At 45.9% G+C, this 23,272-nt stretch overlaps 1 protein-coding gene across 4 annotated transcripts in view; it reads left to right on the forward strand.

Moving 5' to 3' along the window:
- The window catches only part of FAM20B (FAM20B glycosaminoglycan xylosylkinase), a 41,940-nt gene extending 20,243 nt beyond the window's left edge, over nt 1-21,697 (forward strand). For all 4 annotated transcript variants that reach the window (XM_048224870.2, XM_044387887.3, XM_057315706.1 and 1 more), the window contains 5 exons: nt 2,523-2,632; nt 13,286-13,457; nt 13,785-13,976; nt 15,691-15,750; nt 17,896-21,697. In XM_048224870.2, coding sequence (XP_048080827.1) covers nt 2,523-2,632; nt 13,286-13,457; nt 13,785-13,976; nt 15,691-15,750; nt 17,896-18,127 — 766 coding nt within the window. In that variant the 3' untranslated portion in view covers nt 18,128-21,697. The remainder of the gene's footprint in view (nt 1-2,522; nt 2,633-13,285; nt 13,458-13,784; nt 13,977-15,690; nt 15,751-17,895) is intronic.
- Nucleotides 21,698-23,272: the final 1,575 nt, after the last annotated feature.

Genomic DNA, 23,272 nt, shown 5'->3' on the forward strand with positions numbered 1-23,272 from the left:
AGAAAATAAAGGTGAATTTTTGTCTTTTTCTGGATTAGGAAGGATTTTCTAGGCATAAAAGCAATGATTGAAAAATTGCAAAGGAAAAGCCATTCAGTAGACTCCGCTAAATACAATTAACTCCTATGTCATGAAACATCAAGTTTAAAAGCAAACTAGGAGAAAATACTTGAATCTAATGTAATCCAGGCATTAACCACCTTAATGTATAAATGTTTATTCAAATCTGTATATATGCTAAACTTTAATAGAAAATGATCTAAGGACACAATTGACTGAATAGAAATGATCAGTTGCTAATAAATATGGCGGGGGGGTTCATCCTCACCAGTAACAGCAACAACAAATCCAGTTGAAACAATGAGATATTATTTTCTTTTGCTGAACATGGCCAGGATTTAAAAAAAAAAAGAGAGAGAGAGAGAGAGAGTATTTTATTGGCAGGAATGCGTTGAGATTCCGATGCAGCTTGTGGCATTGTTAATCGGTTCAGTCTTTCTTTTAAGAACTCTGGCATCATGTATCGGAAACCTGAATGCTCCTATCCTTTGGATGAGTAACTACCTCATATCTAATATCTAAAATATCTAAGATATTTCTAGGAAGATACTTCTAGGAAGTGCCCTGGAGAAATAATGAAATGCAAAGTTACATATATCCAGGATCTTTGCTGTAGCATTTTCAGTAGTGAAAAAATAGTAGCAGTCTAAATATCCAGTTGATAATAGAAAAGGTTAAATAAATGTTTGTTCACAATACCATGAATTTTCACTGCCTTTTTTAAGACCTAGGGGCAGAGAATTGGGTAAGTCCTGCTCCTCACTTAAAAGCGTGCTAGAATCAGTCTTTCCAAGAGCTCATTGGTTTCCCTGTTTTCTTCATTCCCAAACCCTGTTTCCCAATTGACGGCCACCAGCAGCGCGTGAAGGTCATTTTCCCATCTATACCAATAGTTCATACTACCCAGCACACGAGTTTGTGGTAATCTGTGTAAAGTGGTACCTCGTTTTTAGTGCCGTTTGTTTTTCCCCAGTTATGATTAGCAAAATTTAACATCTCCGTATCTTTTCACAACACAACAGCTGTTTGTTAACTTAAAGTGAAGTAGTCTTTGTGCAGAAATCACTCCCATTGATGTTAATTAAATATACTGATGTTTCAGTTCGTGACTTGTGCTCTGGGGAGTCTTGTGTTTCAGAGTCCTTCCCTACCTCAAAGTCTGAAAGTTCTTCTCTAGCCAGGCCCCCTACCCGCTTTGTTAACTGCCACCCAGCCAAGCTCAAGTGCCGCCGTGACATGGCCCCTCAGCCTACACGGGCTGCTGGTCTTTGGCCTGGCGGTGGTCAGTGAGGAGAAAAAGGACTTGCCAGCTCTCTTTGCCGTCCACGGCCCCTGATCCTTTTCTGCTGTGGGTTGCTGTTTCTCCATTACATTGGGATTTAACCACCTTCTCTGGCCTCGGGAGATTCTCTCGATTTTTATGTTGTTTTGACCCATCTGTTGATCTCCTTGCTTTTGTGGCTTTTCGAAGACTGAGTTTAAGATAGTCAGCCCTGAACAATGGATTATTTCTTTATGCAGCTGTTTTGAAAGGTTTTATCATGACATGAGAAAAAGGTCATAACATAATGATGAGTGAAAAGCAGGATACAAAACTACATATAGTATGATCTCAGTTGTGTGTCTATACACAAGAGTGTGTATGTGTTTATATATATATGTAAAGGAAAAAACGCTCATATGACAACATGTCAGTACTTATTTCTGGGTGGTGGAATTATGGATGATCTTTATTTTCCTCATCATAACTTTTGTTTGTTCCAAATCCTGCCGCTCCAGGTTTTCTTCAGTGAGTGTGTATTTTTTAGCCAGGAAACTTCATTTGTTAAAAAATTATTTTACTCAACCGTGAGGTTGTACTTTTAGACCATTAGAGAGAAGTATCTTCAAATATATCTGTATATAGTTGTCCTTTGGGTTTATCCTTTTAGATTAATCTATATAGTTTTCAGCCAATGTGCTGTTTTATCCAAAGCTTTGAACCCATATATGGGCTTAAGCCCATTTTTTTTAATGCTTTGTTAAAATTTATTTAAAAGTTTTACTATGAAAAATTTCTAACAAATTAGAATAGTTTATCTACCCGTATACCCATTCCCCAGATTTAGCAGTTGCTCACATTTTGCTAGATTTGCCTTATCCTTTTTGCGGAAGCGCATATTAAAATAAATTACATACATCTTGATATTAAACTCTTAAATATAGGTACCTTTAAAATATATTTACCTGCAGGGGTGCTGGGCTGGCTCAGTCAGTAGAGCATGGGACTCTGGATCTCGGGGTCGTGAGTTCAAGCCCCACGTTGGGTGTAGAGATTACTTAAAAAAAAAAATCTTTAAAGTATGTATAAATATAAATATACATAAATATACTTACCAGTCAGCAATATCTTTTCTAAGACTACTTCATAAAATACACCCCCCAAAGATTTTTCTCTTGTGTTCTTCAACCTCCCAAACCAGGATTCTGGGTTTCCGCCGAGCCCCCTTGGTGGTTGGCAGATTTGTTAATCTACGGACAGAGATCAAGCCCGTTGCCACGGAGCAGCTCTTGAGCACCTTCCTAACCGTAGGTAAGATTATAGAGGACATTGAAATAGGGGAATAGTTAATAAGTTAAGCGGGACATCATCGAGCAAGCTGGTTTGTGACTTCTAAGAATTGAAGAATTCAAGGGAGTACAAAAGCAAATCGGGCCCCTTGTTTTCAAGCTGCTGGGGGAAATGGATCTAATGGTAGGTGGCCAGAAAGTGAAAGTTTTCCCTAACATGTACTTGGTTGTGTCTGTGAAGTTGGGAAGTGAGGTCATTTACTGATAGTGTAAGTAGGTAATAACTTCATTTCCTTCTGCCTGATCTCTTTTTTTTAAGGTTTTCTTTATTTATTTAAGAAAGAGAGCAAGCATGAGCAGGGGGAAGGGGCAGAAGGAGGCTTCCAGCTGAGCAGGACTCGATCCCAGGGTCCTGGGATCATGACCTGAGCCGAAGGCAGCTGCTTAACCGACTGAGCCACCCAGGTGCCCCTCCTTCTGCCTGATCTTAAAGTAAATCTCAAACTCAGATTTTGGCCTGAATCAGTTATTGTATGTATATCATTGACTTGGTGGTTTTTTCATATACGTGTAATGTCTTGGGAACTGTCTCCTTAGAACTGAGGGAACGGTAAGGTAGCTCTGCAAGAGCATCAGAAATGCCCTTGCAGGGTTGGATTTGGGCCTGGAAGGTCACCACTGCCTTTTGCTACCCTGCAAGGGTCAGCCTGTAACCCACTGTGTATTGACCTGACTCTGGTCCCTCTGGCCTCTGTGCTCTGTTCTCTCACTCTGAGGTAAGGCATCTGAGCTAAACTTCTTACTCCTGTTCTCCTCATGGGCACGGTGAGAATGGGAAGAAGTCAGAGGTGCTGTGGTCTCTTGTCTCAGCCTCATCGTGGTGACATTCTCAGTGCTCTGCATTACGATATGATTGTGGAAACAGACATTGCCAGATGAATTTCACCTTGCTTTGCTAGAATGAATGGATTCATATTTGAAATGAGGGGAAATTGAATATTTAAAGGACTTGTGACAGAGTCATCTTTCAGAATTTAAACCTGCAAGGCTAAGGCTAAGGCTCTTCTTACAAATAACCCAAAGCGGACGGTGTCACTGATTTGTTTTGTATGTTTTCTTTTTTTTTTTTTTTTTAAGATTTTATTTATTTATTTGACAGAGATAGAGACAGCCAGTGAGAGAGGGAACACAAGCAGGGGGAGTGGGAGAGGAAGAAGCAGGCTCACAGCGGAAGAGCCTGATGTGGGGCTCGATCCCAGAACGCCGGGATCACGCCCTGAGCCGAAGGCAGACGCTTAACCGCTGTGCCACCCAGGCGCCCCTGTTTTGTATGTTTTCTAATCACTTTTGCTTGTCTGGTTTTATGCTCAGGCAGACATGAATTCCTGATGGATGAGAGGAGGTCAGGAAGAATAGGCCAGAGTCCCCACTCTCTGGAGACTCACGGAAGGTTAACTCTCATACGTGATGCCAGGTGTGGGGGATGGAGAGGCCAGGAAAAGGTTTGTAGAGGAGACTGTTAGCAACTAGACTGAGTATTGAAGAATCAGTAAGAGCTACTCAGGCAGCAAAGAGGAAAGGGCGTGAGGCGATATAATAGGACGTCATAAGGGGAACGAGGGCCTAAAGACCTGAAAGTACACAGGATTGGTACAGTTGGGGAACGAGCTTCTGGATACAGCCTGCAGCACAGGGCAGTGTCTTAGTGGGGGCTGACGTCACAAGACATCATGGACGAAGTGGCTTAAATGGTAGAGATTTAGGGGCGCCTGGGTGGCACAGCGGTTAAGCGTCTGCCTTCGGCTCAGGGCATGATCCCAGCGTTATGGGATCGAGCCCCGCATCAGGCTATGAGCCTGCTTCTTCCTCTCCCACTCCCCCTGCTTGTGTTCCCTCTCTCGCTGGCTGTCTCTATCTCTATTGAATAAATAAATAAAATCTTTAAAAAAAAAAAAAAGGTAGAGATTTATTCCTCACAGTTCTGGAGGCGGGAATTCCGAGATCAGGGTGGTGGTGAGGACCCTCCTGCTGGTTTACAGTCCGCTGCTGTCTTGCTGTGTCCTCACACGGCAGAGAGAGAATGAGAGGAATCGTCGTTCCTGTCTCTTCTTAGAAGGGCACTAATCCCATCCTGAGGGCTCCTCCCAAAAGTCCCACCTCCAGATACCACCACACTGGGATTAGGGGTTCAACATCTGAATTTGGGGGCACACAAACCTTCAGGCAGATAGAGGGATTGCACTAGAGATAGGTTTTAAATAATGAGCTGACCTTAGCACAATTCTTAAAAATACGTTACTAGATAACTTGATATAATAACGAACTTCTGCGTAACCCTTGCAACCTGACGAAGCACTTTCACACAATTACCTTATTTTGATCGTCTTGACAAAAGAGGGCAGTAAGTAAGGGAGATTTACCCACATTTTATTCTGAGAAAGAGGCTCAGAAGAGTTGGAGGACTATCCTGAGTCACATAGCTACTAACTCTTAGCCAGGATTCAGACGTGGACTTTCAGACTCTCGCATATTTCATCTGCTTATATTCTTGTATATGCTTCCAACACAGTTCTAACAAAATTTCATTCCACGTCTGTGCGGTAGGCTCTGAACTAGGTGCTCAATATCCAGAAAGGAACGACATCTCCCTGCCTCCGAGGAGCTTCATCTGATGGGGAAGCCAGACATGTCCAGAGGGCCTGTGACGGCATGGTTGGGACGGGGAGACGGTGGGTCAGGGTGATGGTTCCTCAGTGAAGGCGGTGTTTCATCCAGGACTAAAGGGAGAATAGCAATCCCTCAGGGAAGTACAGTGGGAAAGAGCGTCCTAGGTGTCTAGACGCTTAACCTTTTTGTACTGTTGACTCCTGGCATGCTAGAGAAGCTTGGGGATCTTTCCTTACAGTAGTGTTTTTAAATACATACATTCGAATACATAGACTTACAAATGAAACCAATAATATTGAAATCTAGTTTCGTTATCAGAAATTCAAAGGTTGCAATATACTAGCATGTGCTCTGTTATTCTTTAACACGTTAAATAAGAGATCTAGCAGTGATCCAGTAACTGTCATAATCTCAGGCTGAGTATTAGTGATACTTTGCAATGTCTGCAACAATGCTAATACCATATGAAAAGTCTGTGGTTTCTTCTGGTGGAAAGTCACAGGTAATGCTAATACCACCATGGTTTGCTTCCTACTATCATAATTGAAGGAATGCTAAGTTTCGGAGAGAAGTTAATGAAAATAAAGGGGCGCCTGGGTGGCTCAGTCAGTTAAGCATCTCACTCTTGGTTTCAGCTCAGGTCGTGATCTCAGGGTCATGGGATCAAGTCCCGTGTCGGGCTCCACACTCATCGCAGAGTCTGCTTAAGGCTTTCTCTTCCTCTCGTTCTGCCCCTCTCCTAACTCGCACGCTCGTGGGCTCTCTCTCTCTCAAATAAATAAATCTTAAAAAAAAAAAAAAGAAAAAAGTTAATGAAAATAAGAATGTAATTTTGTTCCCATCCAGTGCACAGTTTCCCTGAAATAACCCTGCTTCAGGTGAGGGCAGCACATAGACAAGGGTGCTGAAAAGCACGAGAAGCCCATGGCAAGCTCAGGGGACTGTGTAGCTGAGCCGAAGTGAAGGGAGATGGTCAGGACAGTGTCAGTGACGGGCCTCGTGCTGCACCGGGAGACTCTTTCCTTAGACAGAAAAAAAGAGGAGCTGGAGCATGGGAAAATCAGATTGGAATTCTGGAAAACCGGCCGCGGCAGCATCGTGGAGGCTGCCCTGGGAAGGGGGTGAGGTGAGAGCTGGGAGCACGTGGCGGCTGCTGTGCTCACCGCCTGCGCAGGGCGCGTCACAGCTTAAGCAAGGACAGTGGATCGGAAGCGGTAAGAGACACTCAGCGGGTAGAATGGGACTGGCGAACATTTGGGCTGAGAGGGACAACTGAGAGAGAAGGAAGAAATTAAGAATGACTCCCCAGTCCTGGCTTGATGACTCAGCGTGTAACAAAGCTGTTCGCGCTCTTAGGCGTGTATGAAGAGGAGGAAGATCACGAATCACGTTTGGACATTTTGTTTCCTTGTGTGAAATAACTAGAAATATCTGTGTTGGTCTCTGCCACCCCCGGTGCCTGACACAGCTCGTAAAACCCTGGTAAATTCCTAAGCCATAAGAGCACAAAGAGTAGTATCTCTTGTTCTAATGATGTGACTCCAGGTGGGCCGGTCACCAGGAAGACAAGCCATAGTTGGAAGCTTGGAATTTTCAGCTTCCCACCGCCCATTCTCCAGAGAGGGGAGAGGGATTGAGAATAGAGTTAATAATAGATCATGCCTACGTGAGAAAGCCTCCATGTAAACCCCAATAGTATGGGGTTTGAGAGTTTCCAGGTTGGTGAACCAGGATGCTTCCATGTGCCACTGGCCAGGACCCAAGCTCCATGAGGACAGAAGCTCCTTGGTCTGGGACCTTGCCCTGTGTATCTCTTCATCAGGCTTTCGAGACGTATCCTTTGTAATAAACCAGTAATCTAGTGAGTAAACTGATTTCCTGAGTCCTGTGAGCCTCCCCGCCATTTTTTTTTAATTGTGGTATGATTGACAAACAGCATAGTTGTATGCATGGTAATGACTTGAAATGTTATGTATTGTGAAATGATCACCACAACATCTGGTTAGCGTCCATCAGTATACATAGTTACGGAATCTTTCCCTTGGGATGAGAACTCAAGATCTATTCACTTAGCAGCTTTCATTGTAGTATTATTAACTACAAGCGGCCATGCTATACTTTCCATCTCCGGACATATTTATCTTAGTACTGCATTTGTGCCTTTGACCCCTTCATCCATTTTGCCCACCTCTGGCAGCTACCAGTCTGTTCTCTGTATCTACAAACTTGATTTTGGATTTTTTTGTTTGTTTGTTTTTTGATTCTGCATGTAAGTGAGAACATATGGTATTTGTCTTTCTCCGTCTGACTTGTTTCATTTAGCATAGCGCCCTCAGAGTCCATCCATGTTGTTGCAAATGGCAAGATCTCCGTCTTCCTTATGGCGGAGTAACATTCCGTTGGGCATCTGTAGCCGTCTTCTTCCCTCACGCATCGGCGGACACTTAGGTTGTTTCATGTCTTGGCGATTGTAAGTAATGCTGTGGTGAACGTGGATGTGCAGGGATCTCTTAAAGTTAGTGTTTTCTTTCTTTTTTTTTTTTCAGATACTCAAGAAGTAGAATTGCTGGATCATATGGTAGTTCCACTTTTTAGCTTTTTGAGGAACCTCCGTCGTGTTGACCCTTAGTGGCTGCGCCGCTCACATTCCCACCCGTGGTACACAGGCTTCCCTTTTCTCCACGTGCTCACCAACAGTTTTTATTTGTCTGTTTGATGGTGTCTCGGTGTGGTTTTGATTTGCATTTCTCTGGTGACCAGTGATGGAACATCTTTCATGTACCTATTGGCCACTTGTATGTCTTCTTTGGAAGGATGGTCTATTCAGATCTGCTCATTTTTTAATCAGATTTTTTTTGTTATTGAGTTGTGTGAATTTATATATTTTGGGTACTAGCCCCTTTTCATTTTGTTGATGGTTTCTTTGGCTGTGCAGAAGCTTTTTAGTTTGATGTAGTCCTGCTTGTTCATTTTCACTTTTGTTGCTTTTGCTCGTGGTATCACAACCAAAAAATCCTCACCTCATCACCCAGACTGATGTCAGGGAGCTCACTGCCTGTGTGTTCTTCTGGGAGTTTTATGGTTTCAGGTCTTACATTCAGGTCTTCAGTCCATTTTGAGTTAATGTTTGTGTATGGTATGAGATAGTGGCCCAGTTTCATTCCTCTGCGTGTGGCTGTCCAGTGTTCCCAACTGCATTTACGGAAGAGGTGGTCCTTTCCCCATTGCATATTCTTCTGCCCTAGCAAATTAATCAAACCCCAGGATGGGGCTTGTGAAAGCCTCTGATTTATAAGCCAGTCAGAAGTGCGGGTGACAACCCAGACTTGCAGCTGGCATGTGAATTGGAGCACAGTAAAGGACTGAGCCTTTAACCTGTGGAATCTGATGCCATCTCTGGGTAAGAAAGTGTCAGAACTGAGTTGAATTGTAGGATACAGAGCTGGTGTCCAAGAACGCGGTTCTGCACAGTGGAATTGGCCACCGACTCTTACCTTGACAGGAGCATCCGGAGTAAATGTTGATGAGTCATTTAGGTGCTTTAGACTTGGTCTCCAGTTCAGGAGAGAAGTGTGGGCTGGAGGTTTAGATTTGGTTATTAGAGGTGGTAGTTTGTCCAAGGAGAGCACGGAGACCAAGGCGATCAGAAAGCCAGTTATAAAAGTTACAAAATCCAGGAAATAATAAAAGATTCAGAGCCTAGTTAAATGGGGATATTGAAGTCTGGAAAGAGATGGGAGCGAGATGATTAATAATAAATAGCCGGCATTGATTGGTCTCGGCCAGTGTGTCAGGCTTTGTGCTGGGCATTACTGTGGATTATCTCTCTCGTTTACTCTTCCGTGGTAGGGCTGGTATCCATTTTACAGAGAAAGCTTAGAGAGATAAGCTCACATGCCCAGCGTCTTGTCTAATGACTGTTGATGGTGCCTATTTTAACCCCAGAAACCTGACCCTACTTCCCACTCAACCAGTACACATACTCCATTCACTTATGAAGGGTCTTACCAAACTCAGGAGTTCGGATTTTGTCAGGTGGGCAGCAGGCATCCTACACCAAGCAGTATTTTGCTTTGTTTTTTTATTGTTTTTTGAATCAATAATCCATTCACATAACTCAAAATTTTTAAGAAAATGTTAGAAAGATTGCAATGAAAAGTTGTCCTTTCATCCCTCCATTCGTTTTCCTTCCTCCCAGTGGTCATCTCTTGGTAATTTCTTTATGTCCTTTTTGTACAAAATAGGAATATACATTTTTATTTAACTGCCATTCTATAAAACATATGTCCCACTGTACATTCTTCTGCATCTTATTCTTTTACCTAATATATCTTTTACCTAATAGATCTTACAAATTATCACATAAAGAGCTTCTTCATTCTTTTGTTGTGTTACCAGCTGCAAAGTGCTGTGTCCTATGGATCTACCATAATTCATTTAAAGACCTCTAGACATAAAAGTTCCAATCCTTTTTTTTATAACCAGTGTTGCCCAGAATTAACTTGTACATATGTTAATTCACACATGATCAGATATATCCAGAAGTGAAAGCACTGGGTCAAAGGGCACAAGCACTCTTACCTAGATGTTGAACCAGTTTACATTCCCAGTAGTGACTTGTGAGAATGCCTCTGTTCCGCCAGCATCACCAGCAGCGTGTTTCCAAACTTTGGCTTTTGTCTGTTTCACATGTAGCAGCTTTTTATTTAAGAGCCGTTTGTATTTTCTTTTACCTGTCTATGTGTATCCTTTGTTCATTTTCAGCTCTGCCCCTGGTCTTCTCAATAGAGACAGAGCTCATACACAGGGAGGGTAGTCCTTTGTGATATAAACATTTTTTCCCAGTTCTTTAATTTCTTTTGATTTTGCTTATGGTTTTGTGGGTGTGGGTGTGGGTGTGGGTGTGGGTGTAGGTGTAGGTGGGTGGTTTGGGTTTTTTTTTTTTTTTTTTTTTTGCCTTATAGGCATTTTTGTTTGTTTTTAATTGAATCGATCCATCTTTTCTTAGAGATTTTCTGATTGTGAATCATAGCCTTGTTCACTTGGAGATTATGGAAGAATTCCACCTTTTTTATTTTAAGTACTTTTATAGTTTTATTTTTCACATCTAGGTTTTTGACATAGTTTTAGAATTTATCCTAGCATGTGGAATGAATTATGGCTCCAGCTGGTTGGGGATTTTTTCCCACTGAAATAAATTTTCATTTCTATGTGTTTTAGTTTCTGGATTTTCTGTTCTGCTCGTATCTGGTCATGAGTTGATCTGTGCTTTATACCTGGTAAGATTAGTCCCCTCTCTTTGCTATTTATTTTAAGAGATTGCTAGCAGTTCTTTCTTTTTCCTTATGACCTTAAAAATCATCTTATCCAGGGGCGCCTGGGTGGCTCAGTTGGTTAAGCGTCTGCTTTCTGCTCAGATCCTGATCTCACAGTCCTGGCATCAAGCCCCAAGTCAGGCTTCCTGCTCAGCAGGGAGTCTGCTTCTCCCTTTGCCCGCCCCCCCCCCATGCTCCCTCTCGCTTGCTCTTTCTCTCAAGTAAATAAATAAAATACTAAAAAAAAAAAAAAAAAAAAAATCCAGTTACCCTTTAAAAGATCTGTTGGTATTTCTGATGGGATCAAGTTAAATTTGTAAGTTTTTTATTTTTATAATTATAAACATTATATATATTGTTTATCAGTTCAAATATTCTTTACCTAGAAACGTTTTTAAGATAGAGTGATAGAATCAGCTTCGAGGGTGGGTGTGGAGTGTATGCTGTGCCAGGGGTTGGAAATAGTAAGGCTTGAGGGCTGCTCGTCTCTTCAGGGACACAAGTGCGTGAGCACGTGAACAGTCATTAAAGGAGTAGGTGAGGGGTTTACAGGCAGGAGATCAGCTCATCTGATGGCTGTATTTAATAGGGATGGAGCGCCGAGAAGGCATTACTTACCTTTTTAGATCATTTTTGTTTTTTAAACTTTTCATTTTGAGATAATTTTGGATTTGTATAAAAGTCGCAGAGATGGTCCAGAGTCCCCCAGATTCCTTCATCGTTAATGCTTTCAGACCATTTGAGAATAGCGTGCGACGTGCAGACGTCAGGACTTCCTAACCACCAGGACTCTCACCTACGCAGCCGCATCCAGCGATCACCAGCGACACGCACGCTGCTGCAGCACCAGCGTCTAACCCACAGACCCTGTTCACTTGCCACTTGTCCCTGTAATGCCCTGTCGAAGTCCAGAACTCAGTCTAGGAACTCATGTATTCGTTGTCATGTCGTTTTAGCCTCTGTCGGTCTGGAACAATTCCTCACTCTCCCTATTTTTTCATGACCTTGACATTCGGTAAGAGTGCGGGTCGGTTACTTTATAGAGTATCTCTTTATTTGAGTGTGCCTGACATCTCGTGATTTAAAAATGCTGACGGGAAGCTGTTGTGCTCTTCTCGGTACATCCTGTCCGGAGGCACACGAAGGAGATCGTTGCCGTGTCCCATTACTGGTGATGTTAACTTGTTTCCCTTGCTTAAGATGGTAGGTCCCTGTAAGGTTTCTCCAGTGTCCAGTTAATAAGAATTTTATTTATTTATTTTTTTAAAGATTTTTATTTATTTATTTGACAGAGAGAGAGACAGCCAGCGAGAGAGGGAACACAAGCAGGGGGAGTGGGAGAGGAAGAAGCAGGCTCATAGCGGAGGAGCCTGATGTGGGGCTCGATCGCATAACGCCGGGATCACGCCCTGAGCCGAAGGCAGACGCCTAACCGCTGTGCTACCCAGGCGCCCCTAATAAGAATTTTATTAACGAAGTACTTTGTAGTGAGATAGTCTAGAACTGTGTAAATACTCCGTCTGCATCAAACTCTTACCACCAGTTTTAGCATTCATCGGTAACTCTCGCCTGAATCAGCTACTACTGTCATAGTTGTCAAATAGTTATTTGCTAATTTTATTGTTCCTTGTGGACTTAATAGTCACCTTTCTATTAAAGGGTAGAACTCTCCCCCTATGACCCACATTTACTTATTTGTTTATGTCACTGTGAACTCTCAGACTCTTAATTTACTCAGTTATGATTTGCTGTTATTTGATGCTCATGGCTGTCCCAGGTTTGACAGCGGGAAGGCCTGCACACTGTCTGGCAGGTCCTTTGCAATGTCCCCATCATTCTCTGAGGGCCTCCTTACCCTGGCATAGCAGTAGGGCCCAGGCTCATTTGTGCTTTCTCTGCCCCAGCCCTAGAGTAACTGGTTTTTCCAAGGAGTCCTGGATCCTTTTAATATAGTAGTAAAATGATATTTAGAAACTAATACATGAGTGCCGGGTGTCTATTGCCATTACTGCCTGGTTACCATTGTTTCCAAGCTCTCTTGAGGGACAGAAGGAGGAAAGCTGTGTACACACACACACACACACACAAACACACACACCTGTATCTTTTTCTATATCTCTGTTCTGACCGATAGCTCCAGTCCAGTTCTAATTCAACACCACAAGATTTATTTTGGCTTTCTCCCTTTCCGTGTGTTAATCTCCCGTCTCCATCTGTGAGAAACCTTGTTCCCATTATCCTTGTATTTATTTATCTGCTTGACACCCCACCCCACCCCCAAGTACCCACATTCCCGGCCCGGAGCCTGTTCCTGGATGGGCCCACTCTCCTTCCCCTGGGCACTCCGGCCAAAGTGTCGGTCCTGACAGAAGAGGAGAGGGCATGATTTTCCTTTACTTAGAGTGAGTTCAGAAAAACAGTGGTGACGTCCTTTGACCCCCGGGAGGGGGACTGGGTAGCAGGGCCCCGAGGGCAAGGAGACTTTCATATACTTCCTTTCCTACCCCTTGACGTTTTTTTTTTTTCACTGTGTGCTTTTTTATGACCTGTGTAGGAAATAAATGTTTAACTATCATTCAGGATCATTGTTTTTACAGTATCTGCTCTTTTAGCTGCTCCCTCCTACATCCTTGGGGAGAATTCGGAATCTTCCTTTTTTCCTTAAGTGTATTTGGCTCCTTTCTCTCCCATAGGAAATAACACTTGCTTCTATGGGAAGTGTTATTACTGCCGAGAAACAGAGCCAGCTTGTGCTGACGGGGACACGATGGAGGGATCTGTCACACTTTGGCTTCCAGATGTGTGGCCCCTGCAGAAACACCGACACCCATGGGGCAGGACTTACCGCGAGGGCAAACTGGCCAGGTGAGTGCTCCTGTGAGCCACCACTTGGGCGGCAGACCTGCTAGGCAGGGACGTCTCTTCTCTGTGATTTAAACAGGGCTAGCTACAGGGGCACCTGGGTGGCTCCGTCTTTGAAGCATCCAACTCTTGATTTCAGCTCAGGTCGTGATCTCAGGGTCGTGAGATCAAGCCCCATGTAGGGCTCCATGGTGGGCGCAGAGTCTGCTGGAGATTCTCTCTCTCCCTCTGCCCCTGCCCCCTGCTTGCGTTCTCTCTCTCTCTCAAGACAAAACCATGCCAGGTACAGTGCTGGCACTCAGTAACCCTGGTGGTGCCCCTTGCCTCCAGGTGGGAGTACGACGAGAGCTACTGCGATGCTGTGAAGAAAACATCCCCCTATGACTCGGGCCCCCGCCTCTTGGACATCATTGACACCGCCATCTTTGATTACCTGATTGGCAATGCTGACCGCCACCACTACGAGAGTTTTCAAGATGACGAAGGCGCTAGTATGCTCATCCTTCTCGATAATGCGAAAAGGTAGGACCACAGGGCCATCCTCGTCATTCAGGGCTTTCTGTGTATACAAGAAGGACATTTTCTAGAGTATCCCGGGAAATGTCCAGGACATAGTTGACAGAAGGTGTCCTTCCCATTTCTGGTCAGGGTCTTTGTTTTTGGCACCCATCCTTCCATCCTCTTCAGGGTTCATGTTCCCTCCACCCTCAGGGTTCTGAGGACTTTAAAAAATGGAGAAGTGGGATTTTTTCCGAGGAATTCAAGACTCTGTGATTCTCAACACAGACAGCTGGACGCCAGGATCTTTGATGTATTGCTACCTATGTCATTCTTCCTTGACTATGATGTCTAGGATCTTGAGAAATACTATTTAATAGAACATGAAATTTAATTCCTGTTAAATTGATTCTATCCAAAGGTTCACGCAGTTTAAAAAATTACTTCGTTTGATAGGATGTTTTGTTATATTTATGGCAGCCTAGGCCCAGACTTTTTACGATCATGAGAAGAGCAGTTTCTTTTGATATATAAAAACAAGTTACTTTTATCCCAATTAAGACAGTCTTATTTATTTTGAATAAATGAATGTTCCTTAATTTTTTAGGGGTGGGCTCTTTGAAGAGCATATTATATTTTCAGTGCACCCCCTGCCTTCTCCGTGGTGCCCGATTCAGTACTGTACTTTTAGTTACATTTAATAAGTGTTTGCTAAATAGAATACTTCCTCGGAGCCCAGAGTTGTCCAGGCTCTAGGTCACTACCACTAACGTTGGTTGCTGAGAATAACCTGAGACACGGGTCCTCAGAGAAGAACGCCCAAGGGGCGCTTGCTGATAGTGCCCCCGTGTTACCCTGAACCCCGGTGCCTCGTGCTCCGTGAAAGGGGGTGACACCTGCAGAAAGTGGGGTCGGCAGACACAGCAGAGCAGGGAGAGGCCAGTGCTACATACGCTTCTGAAAACCTTTACCTTGACTTATAAACGTGATCTTTTGTGTGTGTGTGTTTAATGATCGTGGGCACTGTGGAAATACACGTGGAAATGGTCGTGTTTGCCGTTTATTAGCTGAGGGCTTGCGCTGTGCTCAGGGCTCCCAGATTTCCAGCTATGAACGTGAGCTTCCAGGAGAGAAGTAGAAAGTTGAGAGTTTTTCCAGAACCAGTTCCCCTCGTGTAACTGAATTACTGCTAAGGTCATTTTTACAGCTGCTTGGAATCACCGTTTTCTCGGCCTCCGTGAGCCGTTTGTCCGGTATGAATCTGGCCATATACTTGCTTGTAGGGCTAGGATGATCCTTCTCTTTTCTGATTGGTGAGTTCCAGTAGAACAAGTGTAACTTGTTACAAGTGACGACCATCTGCACGTTAGTGGGACCGTGTGAATAACCTTAATTTCTCCCCTGCCCCAAAAAACCCCTCCAGGTCTTCGGGTCCTCCCTTTGGTCCGTGGGCGCCACACCACGTTCTGTGGTTCTGCTTCACCTGCCGTAGCCGGCAGGAGACAGGAGGCCTGTAAATGAAGGCGTCTGTTGTTTGATACCGCAGTGCAGACTCTTAGGAATCCTGTGTCTGATTGGTTATGGCCCGTTTATTTTTAATTTAAATGATTTGAGCCGTGGGAGCATGAAATTATCTGGGATCGCATTTGGGTCGTCGTAGAGAATTTGCTCGTGCTTTGATGCTCAGAAGGCAACCAGTGCCACTAAGTCATTCACTAAGTTTTAATTTAATTTTCAGCTTTGGGAACCCGTCGCTGGATGAGAGAAGCATTCTTGCCCCCCTCTATCAGTGTTGCATGTAAGTTCCGCACAGCAGATATATCGGCCTGTGTCGTCTTCCTTTCCCGGCTCTTGTAACAATACATCCGTTTCCTGGGCCTTAAAACTTCCTAAGACGTGAGCAAGTGCTTTTCATGCTTTTCCAGCCCAGAATCCCTGGAGCTCAAAATTCATTTCAAATTTCGTATGAATAGAAATTTTCAGTCTGTTCAGTAATACACATTCGTATTTGTTTTCATATCAGGATATGATCCTCTCCCTGCCAGAACTCTCGTACAGTCTGCGTCCCTGTATCACGTTTACCTTGGGGTTTGAAGTCCTCTCACTCCCTACCTCAGACAACCTGTGGTTTGCAGATCTCAGTTTGAAATCGTGTAAGCCAAATGTAACTTTTTCGGAGCACTTGGTCCTGTATTTTTGTAAAGTCTGTATTAGAAAACAAATAAATTAGAAATTAAGACATAAATCAAAATGAGATAAAGACCAGACTCTAAGGAGCTCCTTTTCAGGGCCCGGCCGCCCTCCTGGCAGCCGGGCTGTTTCTCTTGTCTCTTTTTTTAATAGCAGCAGTACAATGTTCTGCATGAAGAGTTGACCCAAGCACCCCTTAACTGTTTTCATTAATAGGCAGTAGTACAGCCAGTCAAAAACCACATCTTTGAAGGAAGATGTTTTTGTAGTAATATTGTGTTATCCATCTGGTCCAGTCAGAAGCTGAAAAAGATGCAGTAGGTTAAACAGGAAAGTTGAGTATAAAGCAGCTCTGATACAAGTGTGAACTGTGAAAGGAAACTTTTTAGGGCTGGGGGAGAAGACTGAAGGAAGGACAAACTTGGAAGGGAACCCGGTCCCCAAGGCTAGGATGTGGACATCTCTGGAGAAGGATGGTGGGGGACAGCAGAGACATTGGCTAGTTCGCAGGCCCTGGGCGAGCAGGAAGCAGCCCTCCAGGGTGCAAGTTGAGGCACCGACTTGCACCTGGAGTCAGGGCATCACGGAGGGAGGGACTGCTTGGGAGAAGCTGCCGGGGCTGCCGGCAGGGCACGAGCGTGGGCCTGCACTCGCGGCTTGGGTTTCCGTGTCAGGAGGGCCTGCTCATGCTGGCAGTGTGGCCGGGCTGAGCACCGCCTGACGACCTCCTCCCCCCAGCTCCCGAGCTGCTTGTGCAGCAGCCAGAAGTGTCTGCAGTATCCCTGCAGTGACGTCTGCGGAGAAAGCTCCACGGAGAGATGCTTCAGGGACTTCTCCGCATGAGAGCAGCGCATACACGTACGGGGAGTGAGTCGGGGGCCGAGAGGCAGACGAGCGGTGCCTGAGTCACCCAGGGGAGCTCTGATGCTCTGGGCGCTGGTCGTGGACTTGAGAATAGCAGAGTCCCACCGCCTCTGTGCTTGTCCGCCCCTTCCGTGCTTTGTCCAGAGGTCACTCTTCCTTTTTAAATAGATGCAGGACCTGCCGCCTCTTGCGGAGTCGGACTTCTGTGTCTACCTCGTGATTCCCGCGTTACCCACAGGAAGTGGGTAGCATCATAATATTGATACTATAACTCAATTATAATACTAATCATAGGAATTTTTTACATTCAGAACCACAAAAAGGAGAAAATTAAAACTACCCATTAAGATATAAGGGTAACTCCTGTTAACATAGTGACTTCGTTCTAATTATGTGCGTGTGTGTGTGTGTGTGTTTGTACACGCACACGCATTTTCTTTCCCCACAGATTTGACTAAAACTTTTTTCCCCCGGCAACTCTTTCCCCCCACCCAATATTATATCACAGGCATTTTTCAAGGCACTAAATTTTCAAAACTTTTTGACGGCTGCATGGTATCCCCTGAATGGATAAGCCATACATTTAACTGCTTCCCAGTAGTTGAACGTTCAGATTGTGTCCCATTTTTACTCTTACGAGTTTATTTACACACTGGAATGAACATGTGTAAGTCTTTGCATATACCTCTGATTATTAACTTAGAAAAAAATACCAAAATTTGGTAATGTGACTTTTTCCCCATAATGTAGAGGTTCTTCAGATACAGGTTTTTTTTCAGTTGAAGCATTTTACATCATGATTTCTTGACTTCTGCCTGCCCAGCAGGCTTCACACTCCTCTCGACAGTAAGAGGTTCCACGTAACCTCCCTTACAACACTCTCTTCCAGCATTCGGGTGTCGACCTGGAACAGGCTGAACTCCCTGAAGAATGGCGTGCTGAAGTCGGCCTTAAAGTCCGCCACGGCCCACGACCCCATCGCCCCCGTGCTGTCCGAGCCGCACCTGGACGCCGCGGAGCAGCGGCTGCTGAGCGTCCTGGCCACCGTGAAGCAGTGCACGGACCAGTTCGGGCCGGACGCCGTGCTGGTGGAGGACAGGATGCCGCTCTCCCACTTGTAACCCGCACCACAAAATAAGCGGAACTACTTACAAGCTAGAGAAACAGCACAGTCACTTCCGAACGCTATGCGGTGGCGCGGCACGGCCCGCAGCAGGCTCTGGGGACAGGGGACACGGAGGCCTTGGATTCCTCGGGCGATTCTGTGGGAGAAACGAAAGCAAAGACTACGGGCTTCAGACCGCGGGAGCGTTCCTGCCGGACCCCCCGGCCCCCGGCCCCCGCGCCGGCCTCCCGGCGGGTCAGTCCGAACTCGCGCCGCAGGACAGAGCGGTGTCGCGTTTGGGTAGCTGAAGGCTGGGTTTGGTTCTGGAGCGCGTGGCTGGAGTTCGTCCTTAGAGTCCTTCCTCCACCCCCGGGGAGTTCTGAAAACACTCGGCCACCTCTTGCGTCCTTTTTCGCCGGGACTAGTCCAGCTGGGACTTGCCCCCGAGGAGCGGCAGCCAGGAGGCCGGCCCCTCCGGAGCTTGCAGCCCGCTCTGCCGGAAGGGGTACGCGTTTGGGCGGATTCGTGGGACAGACGAAAGCAGGGGAGATGCTTGGGCTTCGAAGCCGTTGGCTGGTAGTGCTTTTCGGGCTCTTAGAGGAGCGAGGGAGGCGGCGCCGAACCGTCTGGGGCCGTGCTGCGGGCGCGGAAAGGCAAACGGGACTTGAACCGCAGTAAGATCGGCGTGCTCGCAGCTGTGTCCCGGTGAGCCGCAGACCGTCCAGGCGGGACTCCGTCTGGGGACTTTTTCCCTTTGCCCAAAGCCGGCAGAGCCCTTCGGAATTAACGAAGCAGACTGAGCTGGTACCTTGAGTAGGAGCTGAGTTGCCTGCGATCTCTGCCATCTTGTTTTCTCATCTGAGATGAATTTCCACCGCAGCCTTCAAGGCATTCGCTCCCGGAAGCTGCTCTTCCCGGGAGTCTGGCGGCGGCGTCTGGGCCTTTCTCGCGGGAAAAGCCAGCCCCTCGCTCGGCCGCCCGCGCGTTCTGCGGCGGGACCCGCCCTGTGCTGTGGGCCCTGCTGGCGACTGGGAAGAGCGCGCTGAAGCTCTCTGGGCCTCAGAATGAGGGAGGTGACCAGGAAGAGCCCTAGGATTCTGATTTATGTCAAGCCCTAATTTCCTCATTTAATTTCGGCGGGCGTTCGGAACCGGTGGAGGAGCGCGGGTGTCCCTGTCCCGGCAGCGCTCGCAAGTGTCAGGGGCCGAAGCCCGGGCTCCGTTCGGTCGGTGTCCCAGCAGAGCCTGTCGGACCTGTGAGCCATTGCCGTCCAACACGGGGCCCGAGGAGGACAGGCCCGGTGTGCCCGCTCCCTGGGGACCCCTCGCTCCTGCATCCTGTCCGGGCGCCGGTCCAGCCTTGCACTCCTGTCGGGCGGAGAGGCTCATGATTAAACGGGGTGGGGAGCAAATGTGATGCCAGCCTTTAGAGACCAGTGTGGGGCAGCCGCCCTTTCAAAACAGGTTAGAATCTAAGTCCTCATTTTCTTGCATTGGAAGACAGCTGAGTCACCTGTAACTGTTAACAACAGCTTGAGGTCAGGGTGCTTTTGTACCGTGTACGTACATTTTGAGACATCCACGAGAATGGGATGAGTTACGAAAGAAGGTGTTGAGTCTAAGAAGGTATTAGCACAAAACACTGAAACCGTGTTAACAAAAGGAGGCCTTAGATTCCAGTTTTAAGGCCATGTACCGTGTGCGTCAAGTAGAATTCCCAGGTGAGCTTGACAATACCGTGACTGCTCGCCCAGAGCGTCGGGGAGCTGGCTGGAGGGAGACGGCGGGCAGGAGGCGGCGCGCTCGCCTGGGTGGATGTTAGCTCAGCTGCACGATGGACCGGTGTTCTTGCAGGCCTGCAGCGCCTGTGCTATGCCGCGGTGGAATGAGTAAGACTTGTTCTCGAACTCGGAGCTTCATTCATAATGTTGAAGGCAGAAGGTACTGCTAAGGAAACAAGCAGGAGGGAATGTCTCATCCTTTTTTCGAAACACTGCAGAAAATATATAATTTCATTCTGTTCCCTGCTGTTTTAAAATTCATGATCTTAAGAGGTGTTCAGATCTATTGCGGTTCAAGTCATACACTGATAGGGTGGGGTCATAGGACTCTTGGAACATAGATTTACGTTTTAATCGGGATTGGAGTAAGCTAAGTCTGGGCAAATCTTAGAGAAAACCAACCAAAAGCATATAGCCCTGAAATTAACAAAAACCAAATTCTGTTTGAAAAAGAGGCTACTTTTTATTTCTTTTTTAAAGTTTTGTCCCCATACCCTCTTTGTGGTTTCTTTAGCACTATTATACTCAGACAAGTCACTAGAAGGATTCTTGGTCAGCTCTAGGTTGGGTTTGCCTAGCCAACATCTAAAGGTAGAGGTGGATACATTTTAATATTATCCGGCCAGGAAAATCAGAACTGACTGCCATTTCCTTACTCCTCCCACTTCTTAAATACGTTTATTCCAGAGTTCGAGTGGGGAAATATGGTATAGAAGTTCTATTCTAAATTGTTCTTTAATATGAGGCTATATTGTGGGTTTGGGTATAAATAATTTTCTGTGCAAAACAAATTAATAGACAGGATCTGTGATTTGCTCAGAGTATTGTTCGATAATATATTAATAAGGCATTTCTCCCTGTTGCACTCAGGACTAATAGAGCAAATGAAATTTAAGGAGGAAATGGAAGAATTCAGTACATCCATGGCATATTATTTGGGGAAAGATGAATCCTGTATGTGGCAATTTTTCAGTGTCACCTAAACAACACGTTCTCCTAAAGAAATTCATCTTTTCTTTTCCTTAAAAAAAAAAGAGAAGAAAAAAGGCTTTTGACTTTCCCTTCCCGTCCACCATATTCGTTCAGCGTCCATTCTCAGTGTTGCTGTCGTCTCATCTGACCAGTAAGTGACCACGGCTCGGTGGCAGTACAACAGCATCCGTCAGGGGGCGAGCTTGAGCTTCAGGGAACATGAGTAAAGGCATATGTATGTATATAGTCGTATCTGTAGCGTAGCAAGAAAAAGTATTTATTTTGACACAGGGGAACACTGACTTATGTTGCTGAAGAACTTGAAGCTAGTGAAAGGGTCTCTCCTCGGTCTCTGCGAGTGGCCCCGAAGTGACATAAAGACCATTCCGCCGGCGCCTGCTGGGCAGCTCTGCTGAGCCAGCCGTGGCTAGGCACACGAGGGAGCCAGACAGACCTGACTCCGTGAAGCCTGTTGTCCAGGAGAAGGCCAGTTTCTCTCCCTTCGGTGCCTCCCGTCTGGGTTGGAGAGGCAGGGGCTGGGCACTCCACTGCCACAGGTTTTTAAGGAACTAAGGTGTTACTCACCAATACAAGATGTAAGGGGGGGAGCTGGGAATAACTTAGTGGGAAGCTAATTTATTTGCTTAAAAGGGAGGCGTAGGAACCACTACCCTCTGTTTTGATCTGCCAAGGATTTCCTCTCGAGCTGTCGCAAGGCGGGAGGTTGGGCTTGGTAAGACACCAAACAGGACAGATGTGCACCGAAATTTCTAATGTGTTCTATGGGTTTCAATTCTGAAAAAGAAAAAAAATGAATAAAGATTTTAATAAGTATCGATGTATCATCTTTTCCTCTTATTCCTTTTTTTTCCTTCTTCCAAGCTATTTTCTGTGTTCTCTATTCCAATTTCCTGTCTGTTTCATTAAGGGACAGAAAAAGATGACCCCTTCTGCGCCCACTTAAACCTGCACAGGGACTGTTTCATGGTATCTGATGAGTAAGACCTTTGCACTTACTCACTAGCCTCCAAAAGGCTCATCCCAGGTTGTGACTCTACCAGAAGTTTCCACTGGATAATTCTTAGGTGCTTTTTGTATACTTAGTAGTTCAGCCCATTCCTGCAGCTTCTTTGGAAGTAAAGCATTATGAATCCTAAGAACTTGTCATCAGCACAGTACTTTACAGGCACAGACGAGACCAGGGCCCTGATGATTATTCTTCGGACAGTCAGATTTTTAACTTTTGAACTAGAAATCCAGCGTCATAAACCTCAACTAGACAACGAAGCCGACTTAAGATTGTACTTGGTTTGCCGCATGTTTTGTTGGCGCCACCTTTCTGTCCCGTGTGCTTGGATACCGGCGGGAGGCTGCAGCCTCCTGTTTCTTCACTGACTCACCTGTGATCCTTTTTCAGGTACGACTCAGGCTTTGTTTGCTTCGCAAGCATATCAGGACTGGTACTGAAGCTTGAGAAAGGCAGCTGGGAGTAGGGAGGGTTCAAGAAGTGGTGGGTCTTCAGTAGACATTTGGGTTTTGGGAGTCCCCTCCAGAGAACTGACGGTCCCAACAGAAGGGAACTGAAGCACCAAGTGTGTCAGGAATGATGCCGATGAATGACAGTAGAAAGAGGAGCAGGAATGAATCACGAGGGGTCAGGAGGGTGGAGGTAGGCAGAGCCTACGTGGAAGAAGGGGAGAGGGATCCAGGCCCGACATGTACACAGCATCCTGGGCCCGTGCCCTGTTGCATCCCTTCAGGGCCGCGGGAAACACGGGAGGGTTTCCATCAGGCGCACCCTGTCTCCTGAAAGGACGCTCTGAGTCCACTGTGTCTCGTTTCAGTTGCTTCTTAGTATAAACATGAAACAGAGGAGCCACCAGTGTAGAGATGAGCTGTGAAACATTGATGTTATGTTTCCAGAGTTGCTTTTTACAAGCCAAGTTTAATTGGAGATAAAGCCTTGGTTTTTACGCAAAGATTGTTTTCAGGACAGAGGGAGTTCTGCCTGCCTCCAGCCAGGTCGGGAAGATGTCTGTGGCAAAGCTTGACCTCAGTATAGGTGTTGTGTGCCTGTTTTCTCTTAGGCTTTGTTAAAGTGCAGGTTTTGATTGAGTAGGCGTGAGGCCTGAGATTCTGAATTTCTTACAAGCTCCCAGAGGATACCAATGTGGTAGCATGGAGCAGTCTTTGCTTGCTAAGGAATCATGGCGGGCTGTAGTTTTCACAAGAGCCTCTAGATGTCCCCATCGTCCATGAGATCTTGCTCTAGACTTCGACACAACTGCCTCCAAGACCTGAGAATGAACTGTTCGTTGAAGCCAGAGGCTTGTCTAAAAACTGGTGTTTGGATCCATTGTTTCTGTGTGGAACTGATGGGGGGGGGGGGTGTTGGACAATGTTTACCTT

This window comes from Ursus arctos, unplaced genomic scaffold, assembly GCF_023065955.2.
Source record: "Ursus arctos isolate Adak ecotype North America unplaced genomic scaffold, UrsArc2.0 scaffold_2, whole genome shotgun sequence".
Classification (NCBI taxonomy): domain Eukaryota; kingdom Metazoa; phylum Chordata; class Mammalia; order Carnivora; family Ursidae; genus Ursus; species Ursus arctos.